Source organism: Oreochromis niloticus, linkage group LG1, assembly GCF_001858045.2.
Source record: "Oreochromis niloticus isolate F11D_XX linkage group LG1, O_niloticus_UMD_NMBU, whole genome shotgun sequence".
In the NCBI taxonomy this organism is placed as follows: Eukaryota; Metazoa; Chordata; class Actinopteri; order Cichliformes; family Cichlidae; genus Oreochromis; species Oreochromis niloticus.
The window spans coordinates 33,567,612-33,583,500 of NC_031965.2; the positions used below are offsets into that span (position 1 = coordinate 33,567,612).

The 15,889-nt window shown below is 39.1% G+C and overlaps 1 protein-coding gene across 4 annotated transcripts in view; it reads right to left on the minus strand.

The window, feature by feature from the left end:
* The window catches only part of ntrk3b (neurotrophic tyrosine kinase, receptor, type 3b), a 210,592-nt gene that overhangs the window by 44,972 nt on the left and 149,731 nt on the right, over window positions 1–15,889 (minus strand). For all 4 annotated transcript variants that reach the window (XM_003437694.5, XM_019360768.2, XM_013265484.3 and 1 more), the window contains one exon: window positions 871–1,059. In XM_003437694.5, the coding sequence (XP_003437742.1) occupies window positions 871–1,059 (189 nt within the window). The remainder of the gene's footprint in view (window positions 1–870; window positions 1,060–15,889) is intronic.

Genomic DNA, 15,889 nt, shown 5'->3' on the forward strand with positions numbered 1-15,889 from the left:
ATGTTTCTTACTCAGAGAAGCAAAGAACCTTAACCCACATGTCACCTGTGCCCACAGCATGTGGGTTAAACATTGTCTATTAGAGGTGTGAACACACTGCAAATTTGGACTCACCAGTCAACCTAACATGCATATCTCTGGATTGTGGGAGCAAGCTGGAGTATCAGGAGAAAACCAACCTACACACAGGCAGAACATGCAAACTTCACACAGAAAGGCCGCAGGTGGCCCCCAGATTCAAACCAGAACGTGTGAGGTGACAGTTTTTACCTTTGCACTATAGTGCTGCATGGTTGGCCATTTGGAACAACTATAAACATGTGCCGCATGAATCACCATAATGGTGGCCGTGTGGATGCTGTCAGCCCTTGTTTAAGGCCTGTCAGCACTAGTTTAAAAAGAATCTAAAATAAACTGCGAGGCTCTAGCTGTGTATGATGCACATGCGAATTAGACCCTCATGTTCCACTTCGGTTGCCTGGTTTATCTTATCTTCGGTGTGAATGCAATGCAGCTCTGTGATGTCAGATTTATTCTGCTTGTGATGTTATCCAAAAATCCAGCATAGTTTCTCTTTTCAATCAAACCTGCTGCTTCTGAATGAAGTGTCGGGTTAGGCTGAACATATTTTAGTATTGTTTCCTAGTCTTTTTAGGTAATTAGCCAATGCGACACATAAAAATCTCCCCAGAATGTTATAATCTTGTTCATGTCTATTCCTCAATATGACTGCACTCATTCAGACTCCATGTAAAAAGTAACATTGCTTTGATGCTGATGTTGTGACTTTTACAGAAGATTGAGCAGGAGATTTTTTCAGAGGCGATACTGGCACTTTAAACTGCTGTCAGATACACTGGAAGGACTTACGGGTGGCTGGCTTGTTGCAGTTGTGTCCATGTCTAAAGTACTGAGGGTTCTCCACTACAGGAATACGAGTCATCCCTATGACAACCGCATCAGGACCCGCATCCAGAGTACAGGGGGTAATAATTCCGTGGTTGACATGGTGAAGAGGGCTAGCAGAGTCTTCCTCACCACTGATTACAGCTACTGGTCCTGGAAGGAGACAAAAGAATAACTTACTTCCAAAACGCAATTTTTTAAAACTGTTAATATACTTGGTGAGACACAAATACAATTTCCAAAGGTATTCTATATATATATTAAAAAAAAAGATTTCTAGGTGGAGACTGAGTTGCTGCAGTTGTTGGTTCTTAGATATGGTAATGAAGTACACAGTATGCATGTACAGTAAGTGATCTTTTACTAGAGTCACAGTCATAAAGTAACATTTTCAAGGTGGGAGGTTTGTTTTTATTTTGCAGGCACAGCCAGGGAAAATAACAGCAGTTGCAGTAAACATGACTTCATATTTTTATTGGCATGTACCCACAATTACCCCAGTGTAGAGCAGCGATATAGATACAAACAAATTAAAGTTGTTTATTCTAACTAATTCGAAACAAAATAAATGAACAGAAAAAAATTCTATTTATGTTTTTTTTATAGAGAAATGGTTTATACCCAGTATATACTCCACATGACTAACACTAGATAAGAAGCAATTCTGACATTTAGACAGCTGGAAATGGGTAAAAACTAAATTGTTTGGGGATTTGTTTAGTTTTTAGTTAAGGGCTTAAATGAAAAATATCTTCTGTAATGAGAAAAAGAAACTCAGTTTATTTATTCCTCCTTCAAAAATTAGCTTACCTGTTTAACTTACATATAAAACTGGTGCGTTTTGCAGGTGTTTTATTTCCTGAACTAGAAGCTGCTAGTATATATGTCAAAATCCAGTTTGGGATTTTCAGCTGGTCACTCATATCCATCATTGGAAAACTATCAATTCAACATTAATTGATCAAAATCTGCCCACAAACACACATTTACAGTGTTTTTAAATAGTTGAACTGTTGAGTTTACTTTTTCTAACCAGCATTTTATTCTTACATCCAAAGCTCAACAACAACACTTCCTACACATCTCAGCATCTCGCAGCTCTCAGACTAGAACACTGACGACATTTATCTCCCAACAAGAAAACTTTCTCCCTCAGTGACAGGTAACCGGTTCATGCCTGCAAAGATAACCTACAGATGTCAGATCTTCAGCATTTCACCCCACACATGTCCTCTCTTGCAATATATTTGGGATTTTCTTTTTTAACTTTCCTGGGCCATCTCAGCGATCTTATTTAGATGTGCTCAGAAAACCTTCCACTTCCAGGAGGGAAAAAAAGTTTCTATATAGAGTTGAGAGATGGAAAATAAATTGGATGAAAACGTGACCCCTGAAATAGTGTTCTCAGACGACTGGACTTCTTTCTTTCTTGAAGACATTTCACTTCTCATCCAGAAGACTTATTTAAGTCCAGAACCCTTCAATTCAAGCATTTAAGGTGACCCCTGAAAAAGCCTGTGTGCAGTTGCTGTCATTTTGTGTTGTGCATTCAAATGTAAAATGAGCCATTTTGACAATAGCACTATAAAAACGTGTGTCTGAAATGCATAGCATAGTACAGAGTACAGGGTTTTGTTGGTGATATAGGGGCAATCCAAAGGCAAAAAGGACTTAAAATCCAAAAACTAATCGAAATATTAGCCTGTTATGGCAGACCTGGATGGGTTTCAATTACGGTTGGATACCCAAAACCAACCTGTTTGAATTTCTCATTAGATGTTCCACAAAGACCAACATGAATTTGCTAAACTTTACACAACTGTAAACATGACAGAACAAAGGAGGAATGATACTGCCAATGTAGATGGGTTAAAGCAGCGGTCCCCAACCTTTTTTTGCGCCATGGACCGGTTTATGCCCGACAATATTTTCACTGACCGGCCTTTAAGGCGGATAAATACCACAAAATAAAACCAGTACCGGTACTAAAAAAAAGAAGATTTATTCCTAACTCACAGGAAAACACCCAGGGACACAGAGTTAACGATAAAAACGATAAAAAAATAACGATAAAAACCAATAAAAACCATGAAAATCATAATTTTCACACCTGAGTCTCAACTCTCACGGCCCGGTGCCAAACAACTCACGGACTGGCCCTGCCACCTCTTTAGTTTCCATATTCTTTTAGATTATTTGTCTTTTAGTAAGCACCTTGTGCAATCTTCGAAATGATATGAAACACATTGAAAAAGACAGCAAACGTGAGGTAATGTCCAGCAACATTTTATGTATAATGCCTCTCAGTATCACAGAGTCATGTGAACTGTTCTTTTCAGTGGTTTGGGTGCTGGAAAAATGGAGCTAAGAAAATTATAAAAAAAGAACTCAGAGCTTTTCCTCCCAAACATCTTCAGTTCAAAATTATTGTGATCTATTACCATATTTAAGAAGACAACATATTTTTTTTTACATTTTGTGATTTGTGGCTAAGCATAACCATCAATTAATGCTATTGAATTAGAGCACAGGTGTCGAACTCCAGGCCTCGAGGGCCGGTGTCCTGCAGGTTTTAGATGTGTCCTTGATCCAACGCAGCTGATTTAAATGGCTAAATTACCTCTTCAACATGTCTTAAAGTTCTCCAGAGGCCTGGTAATGAACTAATCATTTGATTCAGGTGTGTTGAAACAGAGTGAAATCTAAAACCTGCAGGACACCGGCCCTCGAGGCCTGGAGTTCAACACCCCTGAATTAGAGGATACTGTATGAAACTATTATATTTGCTAGAAAACAAAAGGTTTGGCAGTAACATATATGCAACTTTTCAAATCTGTGAATATTTCCCTGTGGATGCAGTTATAGAAAATGTTTCCTTTAAAATATAATTGCAGTTTAGCTGCACGTGAAAGAAAGTTGAAGAAAAGTCAAAGCCGTGGAACATGATGCACAACATATCCCTCACTGACTTTTGTCATAGTGACCGTGTGAAGATTTTTGATAAATGGAGACAGAAAATGCATAAAAAATAAATAAAGAAATGACTATCAACACAGGTAGTGCCGGACTAGCGACGCCGTCTGAATTCAGAATTTATGTTGTCATACAACACTCTCCTGTCAATACCGAGCATAATTTCCTTTCTTTAATCAAAATTCATAGAAAGACTCTGACATGATTTACTGTAAGTCAATGTGATGCAGTTTGCTGTTCTATCACTGCTATGCCGAAAGCAACGCGGAGCTCTGACAACTGCAATCTTCAGAGGGGAATGAGGAAAGGAGGAGGGAGGGAATGAAGGGAGCGAAGGAAACAGTGAGTGGAAATAAAGTCAACAGCAGCCGATTCAGAGAAGTGGTGACAGTGAATCTGTTTACTCTCCATGTTGAGTCTTTTGCTCACCTTGACAACACTGTAAATAGTAATCAAGACCCAGGCATATCAAATTATAGACCCTGAGTGGAAGGAAGATGGGGTTGAGGTGGCATGTGATGAAGTGACACATGCGAGCAACAATTTATTCACAACATTTATTCTCATTGCAGGGATTTCATACCTGAGTGCCTGCTTTATTACAGAGATGTGCACAGCGGAGCACAGGTCTTCACCAGCAACTACCCACCCAACCACTGGGAACAGGTGGCACACTAAATCTCCGCTGATGCCTCTGACCCTCTGTTACACGGCACAGGCACAAAGATATATGTGCAGTATACCGCTTTAAACATCACTACACTTGAAATAAAATCATTACCTAGAAAATCGTTATGATTCATGTTTAAATCTTTAAAAATGAAAGAAGATGCCTCAAAAGGATCCCTGGATTATGTTCTGCTTTTTAATACAATATGAAATGGAATGAAAACCCATCTGATCAGAGTCTGGTGCCAGATCGATGAGGCCTCGGGGAAAGCCTGGCCTCAGTCCAAACCACAGTGCTCCAAACTACACAGAAACCTCCCCCTTGATTTCTTGCTAGATGAAGGTTTTCTGAGGAGTGAGGGGGAAATTGGACTTCTTGACTTGAGAACACCCTAAAAATTGCATTTATGTTACCTGAGTGATGAAAAGGCCCAACGGCATCCGAGAAGGGTTTTATCATCTGAGACGTTGCCTGTGCACAGAATGGAATTCGGCACTGGACATCTTCCCCTGAAACGTCTATCTGAGAGCAAGGTTCCTCTCTATTAAACCAACTTTGATTTATTCAGGAGAACTGGAAAATGAAATGAGCCAACTTTCAGCTATTTTTTCCATTCTTTTTCATGTCTCATCTTCTTTGCAGTATCTCACTGGCTCTGAAGGTCAGGTTTTCAGGCCCTGTTCCTTAAGTTAATGCAGTCATTTGTCTGTGTGTATCTCAAGCCCGAAATTAGTTGGATACTTGTATCAATTTAAAGATGTAAAAAACAGGTAGATGAGAAAATAGATGACTACTCTGTTTCAGTTAGTGTGGTAATTATGATGCAGCAGCATGAGCTTTTTCTCTCCAGCTGAATGTTAAAACTCAATGCCTGTAATTTTAGTGCAGTCATGACTAGAGTAACTAGAGCTTGAAAAGATGAGGATCCTGCTTCTCTGGTCCTGTTATGGTTGTTGTGCAGATCATAGAGAGTATAAAAAGTGGACATAGCTGGTTTCTGAAATCTTGTTTTTGAAGCCTTTGTGTGGAACTGTAAAACCAATGACTTTACTATCTTTAATCATCCATTTTTGAAACACTGGATGTATGGATGGATTCATGTTAGCACAGTACTACATATCTGTGCGTTGTGTTAATTTCACAGGACAGTATTGTCTTGTATAGAAAATGGGAAATTCTGAACTTATTCAAAATCATGTCTGCATATTTTGTCGTGAATGACAAGTTACACTGACACATTGTTAGGGAGGGAGACAGAACAAAAGAGACAGTGTGGAAGAGAGCTGGAATTAATATTAACTAATGATTAATGCAGATTGGTGTATAAACACATTACGAGTACAAAAAAAAAGTGAGTGAAGTGGGAACAACAGAAAGTCTACGACATTCAGTAACTTCAAGAGAGCTGGGTCCAGAGTTAACCAGAGTTAACTGACTACAGCGACTACCAGTGAAACCACATAATAATATAATTACTGACATACAGCCAGGTTGTAAATACATTAGGTAATTAACTAACAAACTGGGGCCTGTAATTGTTAAATAACCCAAATACAGCACATGGAAACAGTAGTAACTAGTAGTAGTAACAAATATGCAAATCTTATGAGGTTGATGTCAGTGTAGAAAAAAAACACAACAGTTCTCACAGAAAAAGGCAAAAGAATCCAGAAACAGGCAGGGAACACATGCAGTGAATAAACAGATGCTAAGACAAAAGGGAAGGACTGGACAATATATACACAAGGATAATCAGGGAAGTGGAAACAGGCGGGAAACAAGACATGACTGAACATAATCAGGGTAATCATACTGTTATGATTGAATGTTGTAATTGTTTGATTTATGTGTGACTCCTCCCACCAGAGGATGGCTGTGGGTTTTTTTCTTCTCTCTCTCTCAGGTGTGGGCACCTGGGTGTGTCTTATTGAAGTCCAGTGCCTGCTGCGTAGTTAGGTGGAATTCATTTCTGTTCTGGGATTGGATACTTGGTTGATCACCCCAGTACTTAACCACCAGATGACAACCACCTGGTCCCCTCTCTCCTAGCCTCCACCACCCCACAGATAGCCTGTGTGTCTGGCGCTAGAGCATTGCTGTTGTAAATAGCTGTAAATAGATCTGTAAAGTAGCTAGTTGTACCTCTTTCACTGGGTGTATATTGTTCACTACAGCAGCCTGGTAGGGGTGAGAAGCCTTTTCTGTTGATTCAGTTTTCTCCTGTTTTTCACTTTATTCCAAATTGTCTGTTGGTTGTTTTTTTTTTTTGGCATTGCTCACTGCTGACGTAAATAAATGGCTGCTTAGCAATTTTGTGTTTTCTGTTTAGCTCTTTCTTGGGTAGTCCGTGAGTGGGGGCCAAATTTCTTGTTGCATTCAGTGCACTCCTAGACCAAGAACATAACAACACACAAGTAAAGCTGAAGATAAGACACAACAGACACAAAATAAAAATTAAAACAGGAAGTAAAAGTAACTAAACACACGAGGAAAAATAACTAAATAGAAGGAATTAGATATAAATAATGTACTGTAAATGCTATATAGAAACTTCATTTCAGAAGTGCCATAAATGGAAATCAAAATCTAAACTGAAAGCTTGACTTAAAACATAAACTAAGGACTAAAAACAATGGCACAAAAAACTCAAGAGCTAACAGGAGAATCCAATACTGATGACAAAGGTGTGTGCTCTATTACTATTCTATTCTACTGCAAGCAGAAATAGCTGTCCTGGGTATTTTTTTTTTACCTGTATCACCTCCTTGAAAAAAGTAACATAAAATATTTTGCTTCTGTAAACCTTCCAAAAACCAAAGCATAATAAAATGTTAGGATGGATTTTGTTACCTCTGGCCAGAGCCGAGCTAACTTGTTCCTTATGCTCACAGGCTTTATGCTAAGCTAAAAAAATAATAATAATAGTGATTTGAGATTTACTGCATCAACTTGAGAGCACTGAAGTGTTTATTCCCCTCAAGAAGGTCTAGCAAGAACGAAAATATGCAAATTAAGTGTAAAACGTTTTTTTAAAAAAACTACTATCGATAGCTCATATTTATATACACACATATGTGGTGAGTAATGTTCACTACACTTAGAAATGAGGATACTTTCCAAAACCATCTTCGCTATATTTGCGCACAGTTTTTCAAGTTTTTTTTTTTTTTCAATGAGCTCAGAGAACTTGCCTCTGTCTCTTCCTCCTTTTCATGTATTCCCAGACTGACTCTATGATGATGAGATCAGGGCTCTGCAGGGAACACACCATCTGTTGCAGGACTTTTTGCTCTTCTTGTCTCTGAAGACAGTTCCTTATGACCGATGAGACACCCTCCAAAAGGCCTGATGCTAAAAAGTTTTCACGATGGAGAAGAATCTAAGACTTGCAAATCACTCTATAGCTCTGACACACAAGTCGGCAAGAATGCAACTGATCATCAAAGGACATGGCACTGGTTGCAAAAAAAGAAAAAAAAAATCATTTAACACGTTCAGAGTAACAGATATCAGTTTGTCACGGGACTCCTTCTGGAAAAGTCTTAGATCACTGTGGCATGCAGCGGTTTGAAGATTAGTTAAATCTCATTGCTCACATCCTTCGAGCTTTTTCCAGCCAATATGTTTCTCCAGCCAACATCCTTCTCTTTTTTCTAAAATGTGTCCCTGCAGAAGACATGTCACTCAGGTCTACATTACTCAATGTTCCTTCGCAGTAACATCCCACAATCCCAGCTTGTGGTGGTACAGCAGATGTTTTATGTTCACGTGCGGTTTGCAGGTACATTAGCTAATTCAGACAAATCAATTGATCAAGTGTGACAGTTGCATCATGTGTTTCTCAGAATTTAGAAGCCAATCTGATTTACTCTACTCGAGCAGAGACAGCACAGCCGAGTCCTCCTGGGTTTTGAAATAGACTCGTAAATTAAGGCATTGTCCAAGTGCTGGGCGTCAGCGATGAATCAAAAGCATATTCACACCTTTGAACTTACAAATGTTCAAACACAAGTCGGCTTTCATCTCCAGGCTTTTGTCACATTGTAAGCATAATCACACTGAACCCCAACCTTTTTTAACACGACCAAAAAAGATCGCTGATGGTGTGAAAACTTTTTCGTTGCACCTCATGGCCTTATGAAGCCTGACAAACTCGTATCCACACATTTAGCAGGGCAGAGGTTGGGTACAAGGGGGAGCCATTCAGTCATTACATATATGGTAGTGAGCACCAGCTACAGGGAAAGAATTGTATAGCCACCTAATCGCAAAAAATAACCGCTGTTCCTCGCTGTGCTCTGTGTGTGTGTGTGTGTGTGTGTGTGTGTGTGTGTTTTTGAGTCGTTTATCACATAAATAAAGATTAGAAGATTAAAACAGTAGGTCACCAGAACACATGTCTAAAATCGATAAAAAAAAATTTTTGTCACAGATCTGGGTCTGCGACGCAGTGTTTTGTGTTTTTGGTTTAAGTTTTACTCTGTGAGTTATGGTTTTCTGTTTGTATTACGTTTATACTCCCTGAGTTTTAGGTTTCTGTTCTGTTTCTGTGCCTCCTCTCTGTTCATGGGAAGGGTCGTTGTGTTTAGCTTACGTGTCTTGAGTTCAGCCTGTGTGTTTCCTGTTTTACCTTGATAGTTGTGGTCCTTTACTTCCTGTGTCTCGCTATGTCAGATTTATCCGAGCCGCGTCTCCCTCCTGTTGTGCATTCCCCCTCGTTACCTGTTGTGTATTTATAGCGTGTGTTGTCATTTGCTCTTCATCGGCGTGTCTGCTTGTCATCCCCCGTGTAACCTCTGCTGTCTGCTCCTCGCATTTCCAGGTGTTTCTAGTTTCTTGTTTCAGGTTTGTGTTATTTTAAGCTTAGTTTTCCCATTTTAGGTTTTGGCTCGTTTTCTCTGCTCCAGCTGTTCATTGTTTTGTTCAGCCATCAATAAAGGCTCTTTCTGTTATCCTCCACCTTCATCTCCATTTGCCTGCATTTGGGTCGACTCCTTACGCTCTCCACACGATTCGCCTTCGCAAATCGTGATAAAGTTAAACCCACATCATGGCCATTATTTAAATTTTTTTTTAGTAAGAGAAACTTTTTGCTCAAGAACTGTTTTCCGTTGTCTCTTTATATATTACAATAAAGAAAAACAAACAAAAGATTCTCAACAGAAAACATAATTTGTCATTATAACTTATGATGTTACAATTTCATTTATTTTACCCAGCAGAGCTATTTGACTTTAACTCTCCTTGTACATTCCAAAAACCAAGCTCTAAAAGCTTTTTCAGCATACTGAAGAATAATGTAAAAACACATATTTGGCTTGGACTGTCACTGAGAATGGGAATAACTATGTGTAGCTGAAATTACAACAGGAAAAATTAGTTCATAAGTATTCATCCAGCTTCTTTTCTTTGTCATATTAACAAATACTCTAGATCTAAATTTTTGTTTCATCATGTTTCCATCAGATTGGCAAAAACACGTTTGTTTTCCTCCATTTTCTCAAAAATACTTAATTCACTCTGAGCTGAGAAAATTCAGAAGGAGGAAAGATATTCTTCCAACAGAAAAAAGCCTTGCTCTTACCCACAGCGGTGTGAAGTCTGTTCAGAGTATTGAGCGGAAAAATATGTGTGACATTTTGCTGGATTCAAAGGAAAATATGAAGCCCCAACCACACGCTACACAAATCGCAGCTGCATACAAGAAAAACACTCTTGGCAAAAGTATCAGAATTAAAAATTATATTTCTCCCCTTACCTGTAACCTTTTTAAAATTTGTTTAAAAAATATAAAACCATCCATTTCTTAAATCCAATGAAAGCACAAGGGCAACAACAATAACAAGCTCTGTCTGTACTGCAGCAATCACTTAATGTAGCTCCTCTGTTTGTGTTACAAAATCCAAAATCTAAAAAAAAAACACCAACCATTGCACAGGTCGATATGCTCCATCACTACCATGGACACACACAGTAATGAGAAGTCCATCCCACATACACTGCTCTGTGGCCTGTAATACTAAACCAACCTATGTGTATTAATCAGTAGCTGAAAAACATTAATTTCAGTCACTTTGCTACAGCGTAGGGCCGTTCTATTGTTGACAATGACTTTTAAAACAATTAACAATTAATCAACATTAGGGACCGACTTTAAAAAAAGATTGCTTCTTCAGGTGCAACAAGTGCACTTAGGCGAGAGTGATGTAGACTGGGGAGAGACCTCAGACAGTAGTGAGACAAACACACCACTGGTAGTGGCCTTTTCAGGGGGTTTAAATGTAAAATGTCACCAGCCTTATCCTTTAAACTACTGTTGTTATTTGCTTTTTTCCTCTGTGCAAGGAAGGCTTGGCTGCTGGTGTGTCTCTGTACTCAACTTGTCCACAGTGACCAGGGTGGTACCATCATCCCCTGTGGTGTCTTAAGATGTCATTAACATGTCGGCCTCCTATTAATCCTTTTCTTTCTCCCCTGTCTGAGCTAGTCTTTAAAACATCCTCTGGGTTTTTTCTGGTTTTACCTTCTCAGTGCTTTTATTCCACTTGTAACTTGCGATTTCACTCTGTGTTTAATGTAGCAATTATTTCTGCAAATATACCAGACCAGAGTAAAAACCAGCAGGAGGGGTATGTCTGGAGCTCCCCCTCCACAATTGTTTGTGTCTCTGTTTCCTAAAAAACAAAAGTGAGAGATGAAGGTGATTCTCAGGACAAGCAAAAAAAGAGGCAGCAGGTGACTCTGCGGGGTTTTCCCTGTGGTGGGGAATAAATTGTGCAGAGTGTGATTGCTTCCGTTCCACCTCCTTGTGGTAATTATCGCACAGATTCCTTTCAAAGGTAGTTAATTAGGACTGGAATTAACTTGAGGACATGTAAAATGAACAAGAGAACACAGGAAGGATAACTTACTGAGGCAAGGGTTCGCTTTTAGTTAACGATGGATTTGAAGCAAATTAAATACATACGTGGGAAGGGTTGAAAAGTGTGAAATCAAGGCTAATGACAAGCTTGTAAGGGAAAGACAATGAGTTTGCAGGACATAAATATTGGCTGTCATGGTGCTCAAAGCTTTTTTTTCATAAATCCATCAAAGCTGGTCATTTGCTACTCAGCACTGTGACTATATGGCAGGTTAATTTACTGATATATTGCTGTCAGTGCAACCAGCAAATGTCTTAACACATTCTTAATTGCAGCCTCTAAGTGGACTCACTGTAAGCCAAACAGCACTACCACCGACTACTGTTATGATGTTGCAGCTGCTGGCTTAGTATCAGCCAAATGAGGAAATCACTACCCAGTGAGTGTAGCATAAGACTTACGAAAAGGTCAGTTAATTGCCAAATGTCACCAATGTGTGAAGAAGCCTTGCAGTTATGTGCAAAACTCAAATGACAACTCCCCTTGCTGCACTGAAGAAGACATGTAAATAGCTCTTCTGACAAACAGCCTCAACCTGCTCACTCAGCCTTCCACTCAAGCATGGTGGGCGCGTGACAGCCGTACAGCGGAGGCAAACTCGGGGTAACCCCATTTCTCACAAAGTAGCAGCTTCCATAGTATGAAAAGCACTGCTTCTTCAGCTGATGGTGACCAGCTGTGGCCGAGCGCTAGGACGCTGAAATTTATGGGCTACCGACAATTTACAGTCACACAGCTCGACGTACTCTCTCTTTATTTTGGTATAAACAACGGCAAACGCTGAGGGGAAGGACGTCCGAGTCGAGACAGAAATAAACACTCATTGGAAATCTGCTGTAAACCTATCAGTCATCGCATCTGAAGCCACTCGTACGCATGTCCTCTGGAATCAATCGGTCTACACCACACCAAACATTATCTGCAATGACACAGCAGTGAACCAATTACAGTTTGTGTTGCTGTATATATGTGGTCTTGATGCTCAGAATGATAATAAAAGAAAACAGTGAGATTGCTATTCTGACTCTGTTCCCACAGTGCCCTATCAGCTTTTATATCTTTGACAACACATTACCCTGTAAGCTCCCTGAAGACAGACGAAGCAATTTTGCACAAGTCTGAAAAGTGATGGAAAATGACATCATCCAGTAACCGAGCTGTCCAGAGTCTGTTTCATTGATTTATGACCATGACAGAGGCTGGATCTTTACCATAACCCCGGACCTACATTTTAGTACAAGTTATGCACCCAAACTCAAATTGAAAACCAAACATGCTGTAATCTGGGGAGATATTCAGAGCCACTCAGTGTGGGGTTTCATTCTTCTCTCATTGCAATGTAATCAGAAAGAAATGAAAAGCTTCTGGTGGCATTGTTACAGAGACCAGTTTGCATCATAAACTCTGCAGTAAAGTAAAGGCAACAGCGCACACATACAGTACAAACATATGCAGAGCAGCAACCCGGCACTAGATGGATATATTTCTTGTCGTGGCAATAGAATATGAAACGATTCTCCGGCGTTGAGCATCTGGCAGAGTTTGCATGTAAATCACAAACGAGACGGAAAGCCACATTCAGCTACTGCGGGCCACAAAACTGCTTGATGATAGTGTACATCAGTGCGGTTGGTGCAGCCTCTGCATGCAAATGTCGCTCTATAGCTAACAAGTGTTTCAGGGGTGAAGGGATTAGCACAGAGGTAAATTATTAGTTTCAGGGGCTGACAGGATTATGATTTCTTTACTCTGTTAAATGTGGGGAAATGTAGTGAAAACTTGGCTAGCGGTTTTCTTAGCAGACATACAGAAATAAAAGTAAATGAATCAGTTCAAATGCAGTATTGAACCAAAATGATTTCTGATTTATTAATATTTATAACTGCATAGGTAGCAAGACGGACTGTGCTCCCAAGAGGAAAAAAACTGCCAGAAACATGGAACATGAACAGTTCACTGCACATACACAGTAGACAGTACAATGTAGTAGAAACATGTGTATATCTGAGTACAGTAGCTGAAACGGTAGCTAGAAGTCTCAGAACACCACCAAGCAAATCGAAAAAAAAAAAAAAAAAAAAAGAATTACAGTGTAATGCTGTTTTTTCCCCCCCCAGTGGTGTGTTATAAGGCAAATCTAGGTGTGCTGTGGAATCAACAATACATCATTATAACTGTATAAAAAATGACAGATTTACTGCTATTTTACTATTCCACAAACCCCCCCAAAAACCCCCAAACAAAAACAGACGCAAACAAACAAAAGAAAACCAACCTTCGTTCTTGGGTTTTTAAAAAAGTTTTATTTAAGTTTTTATTACTTTCAGTTTTATTTGTTTTTATTATACTTTGGGAGCTTCAGAAGAAATATGAACGGACAAATAGACAACTTACAGTATGCACCAAAGTGTCTTCAGGCTGGTTTTGTTGGCATTTTTCAACACATAGTTTTAGTTTTTAGTTTAGTTAAGTATAAAAGTCTGCTTCGGAGGTATTTGTTTCTCACTAGAAAGTGAAAAATCTTCTGCGACACTTGCGCAGCTGCCATGTGGTGAATGTTATTTCAGTATGACACATCAAAGGCCCTCAATGATAGCAAGGAGGGTAACAAAATTTGTGAGGATGGAAAACAGATCACTATCTAGAGAGGAGAAAACCAAATAATGGCTAGTGTGACCCACATCCTAAAGAAGGAATGGGAAAACAAATATCCACATAAAAATGAGTCATCTGGACTGTGGGAAAATATCTGATAAGGTTATGGCAGCAAGTCATATGCTAGCGGAGTTTACTTCAGAGTGCAAAATTGCAAGTATCATAGGTCAGAATTGCTTTCATCTGACAATACAATCAACAGAAGGATTGGTGCCTTGTCAGATGGCAGATAGGCTATTTTATGCAGATATGAGTCGATGTGCACCTTAACCACAAAAGGTTTGAAAACCACTGCCCTATCATACCTGGTACTACAGGTTGATGACACTTCTACAAATGGTGTACTGCTCTGTGCAGCTTTGCAAACACACTGTTCAGTTTGTTTTTCATTTTAATTCACCATCATAAAAATGCTGAGAATTGTGAATATCAGTTTAAGTGAATGTTCGATAAAGGTGACATCATCCTCTGGGGTACTGGGATTTAAGTATACTGGCTTCTAAGCAATCAAACAGGTAGTAGTAGTTGTTGGCGATGGGGCGACCACATGATGGTGGACCAGACTCACGCTTGACATCTCTACAACGCTGAGGTACAGGACGCATAGTGCTTAAACCATTTACATCTTATTTTACTGACTTCTTGTGCTAACATTTAACTAAACACAAAGTTCAACAGAAGTTATTTTGAATGATATGAATGTTTTATATCCTGCATTCATACTGCTTTTTCCTCACAACCATTCTGCAGCTTCCCTTTTCTTTTTTCAAAAGCAAACAGAAAATGCAAAATATAACATTTTTACCCGACTGCACCAAATAAAATCTTAAGGCTGCTGAAATGTAGTGACTGAAAAAACATCACTATTTGTACTTCACTCTGACTTATTACTTATTACTAATATTTGTCTTGATACATTTTGGTTTCGGTGAAATACTATTTCAATCTTGTGTATGATGTATCATGCCAATTCATGTCAAAAAATAATTTTAAATTAAAATAAAATGAATGTCAGGACTATAAATGTGGTGAGAAGTCGAGGGTATCTACTCAGGTCAATAAGATATTATTTAGAAATGTAAACGTTGTTATGAAGTGAACTAAATCACAAAAAAAAACGAGGACAAGTTAAACTCTTTAGGGATTTATCCACTGAGGAACAGACTTGGAAAAAATAAAGTCAGGGGTTCTCCAAAGTTGAGGACATTCATCCTCAGAGAATTGTCTCCATAAAATAGCTGCTCACATATTTCACGACAGAGAAAGACATTTTAGACCTTGATGCTGAACAGAACAACGTGGCGCAAGCTTAGAAAAGCACCAAAAGGTTTTTCCAGCTGGTTAAGGTAATGAAGCAAACGCTCTAACAGCAGTTTAAAATTAATTGGAAGCAGCACATTAAGGTCATTGTTAACCACACTTCCTGCACTTTGTGGCATCAGACCCCATTTCTCTAGCAGTTACCCATACTTAGTTATACGCATTTAATCAAATCCCTATCCTACTAAGAGATATCAGTCAAGTGTCAATATTCTCTGTTTTTCTCCCCACCCGCCCTTCCTCTCATGCACTCGCTGCTCTTTGTTTTCTTTACACAATTTTCCTGATTACTTTCTCTGCACTCAATAGCCTGTTGTCAGGATGTTAAACATGTTGCCAAAGTTTATCTGTGCAACCATATGAATACTGATAAGAACATAGAATGCCTTCAGAATGACAGCCAAAGCAATAGATCAAAACCTAAATTCCTCTATCAGCATGT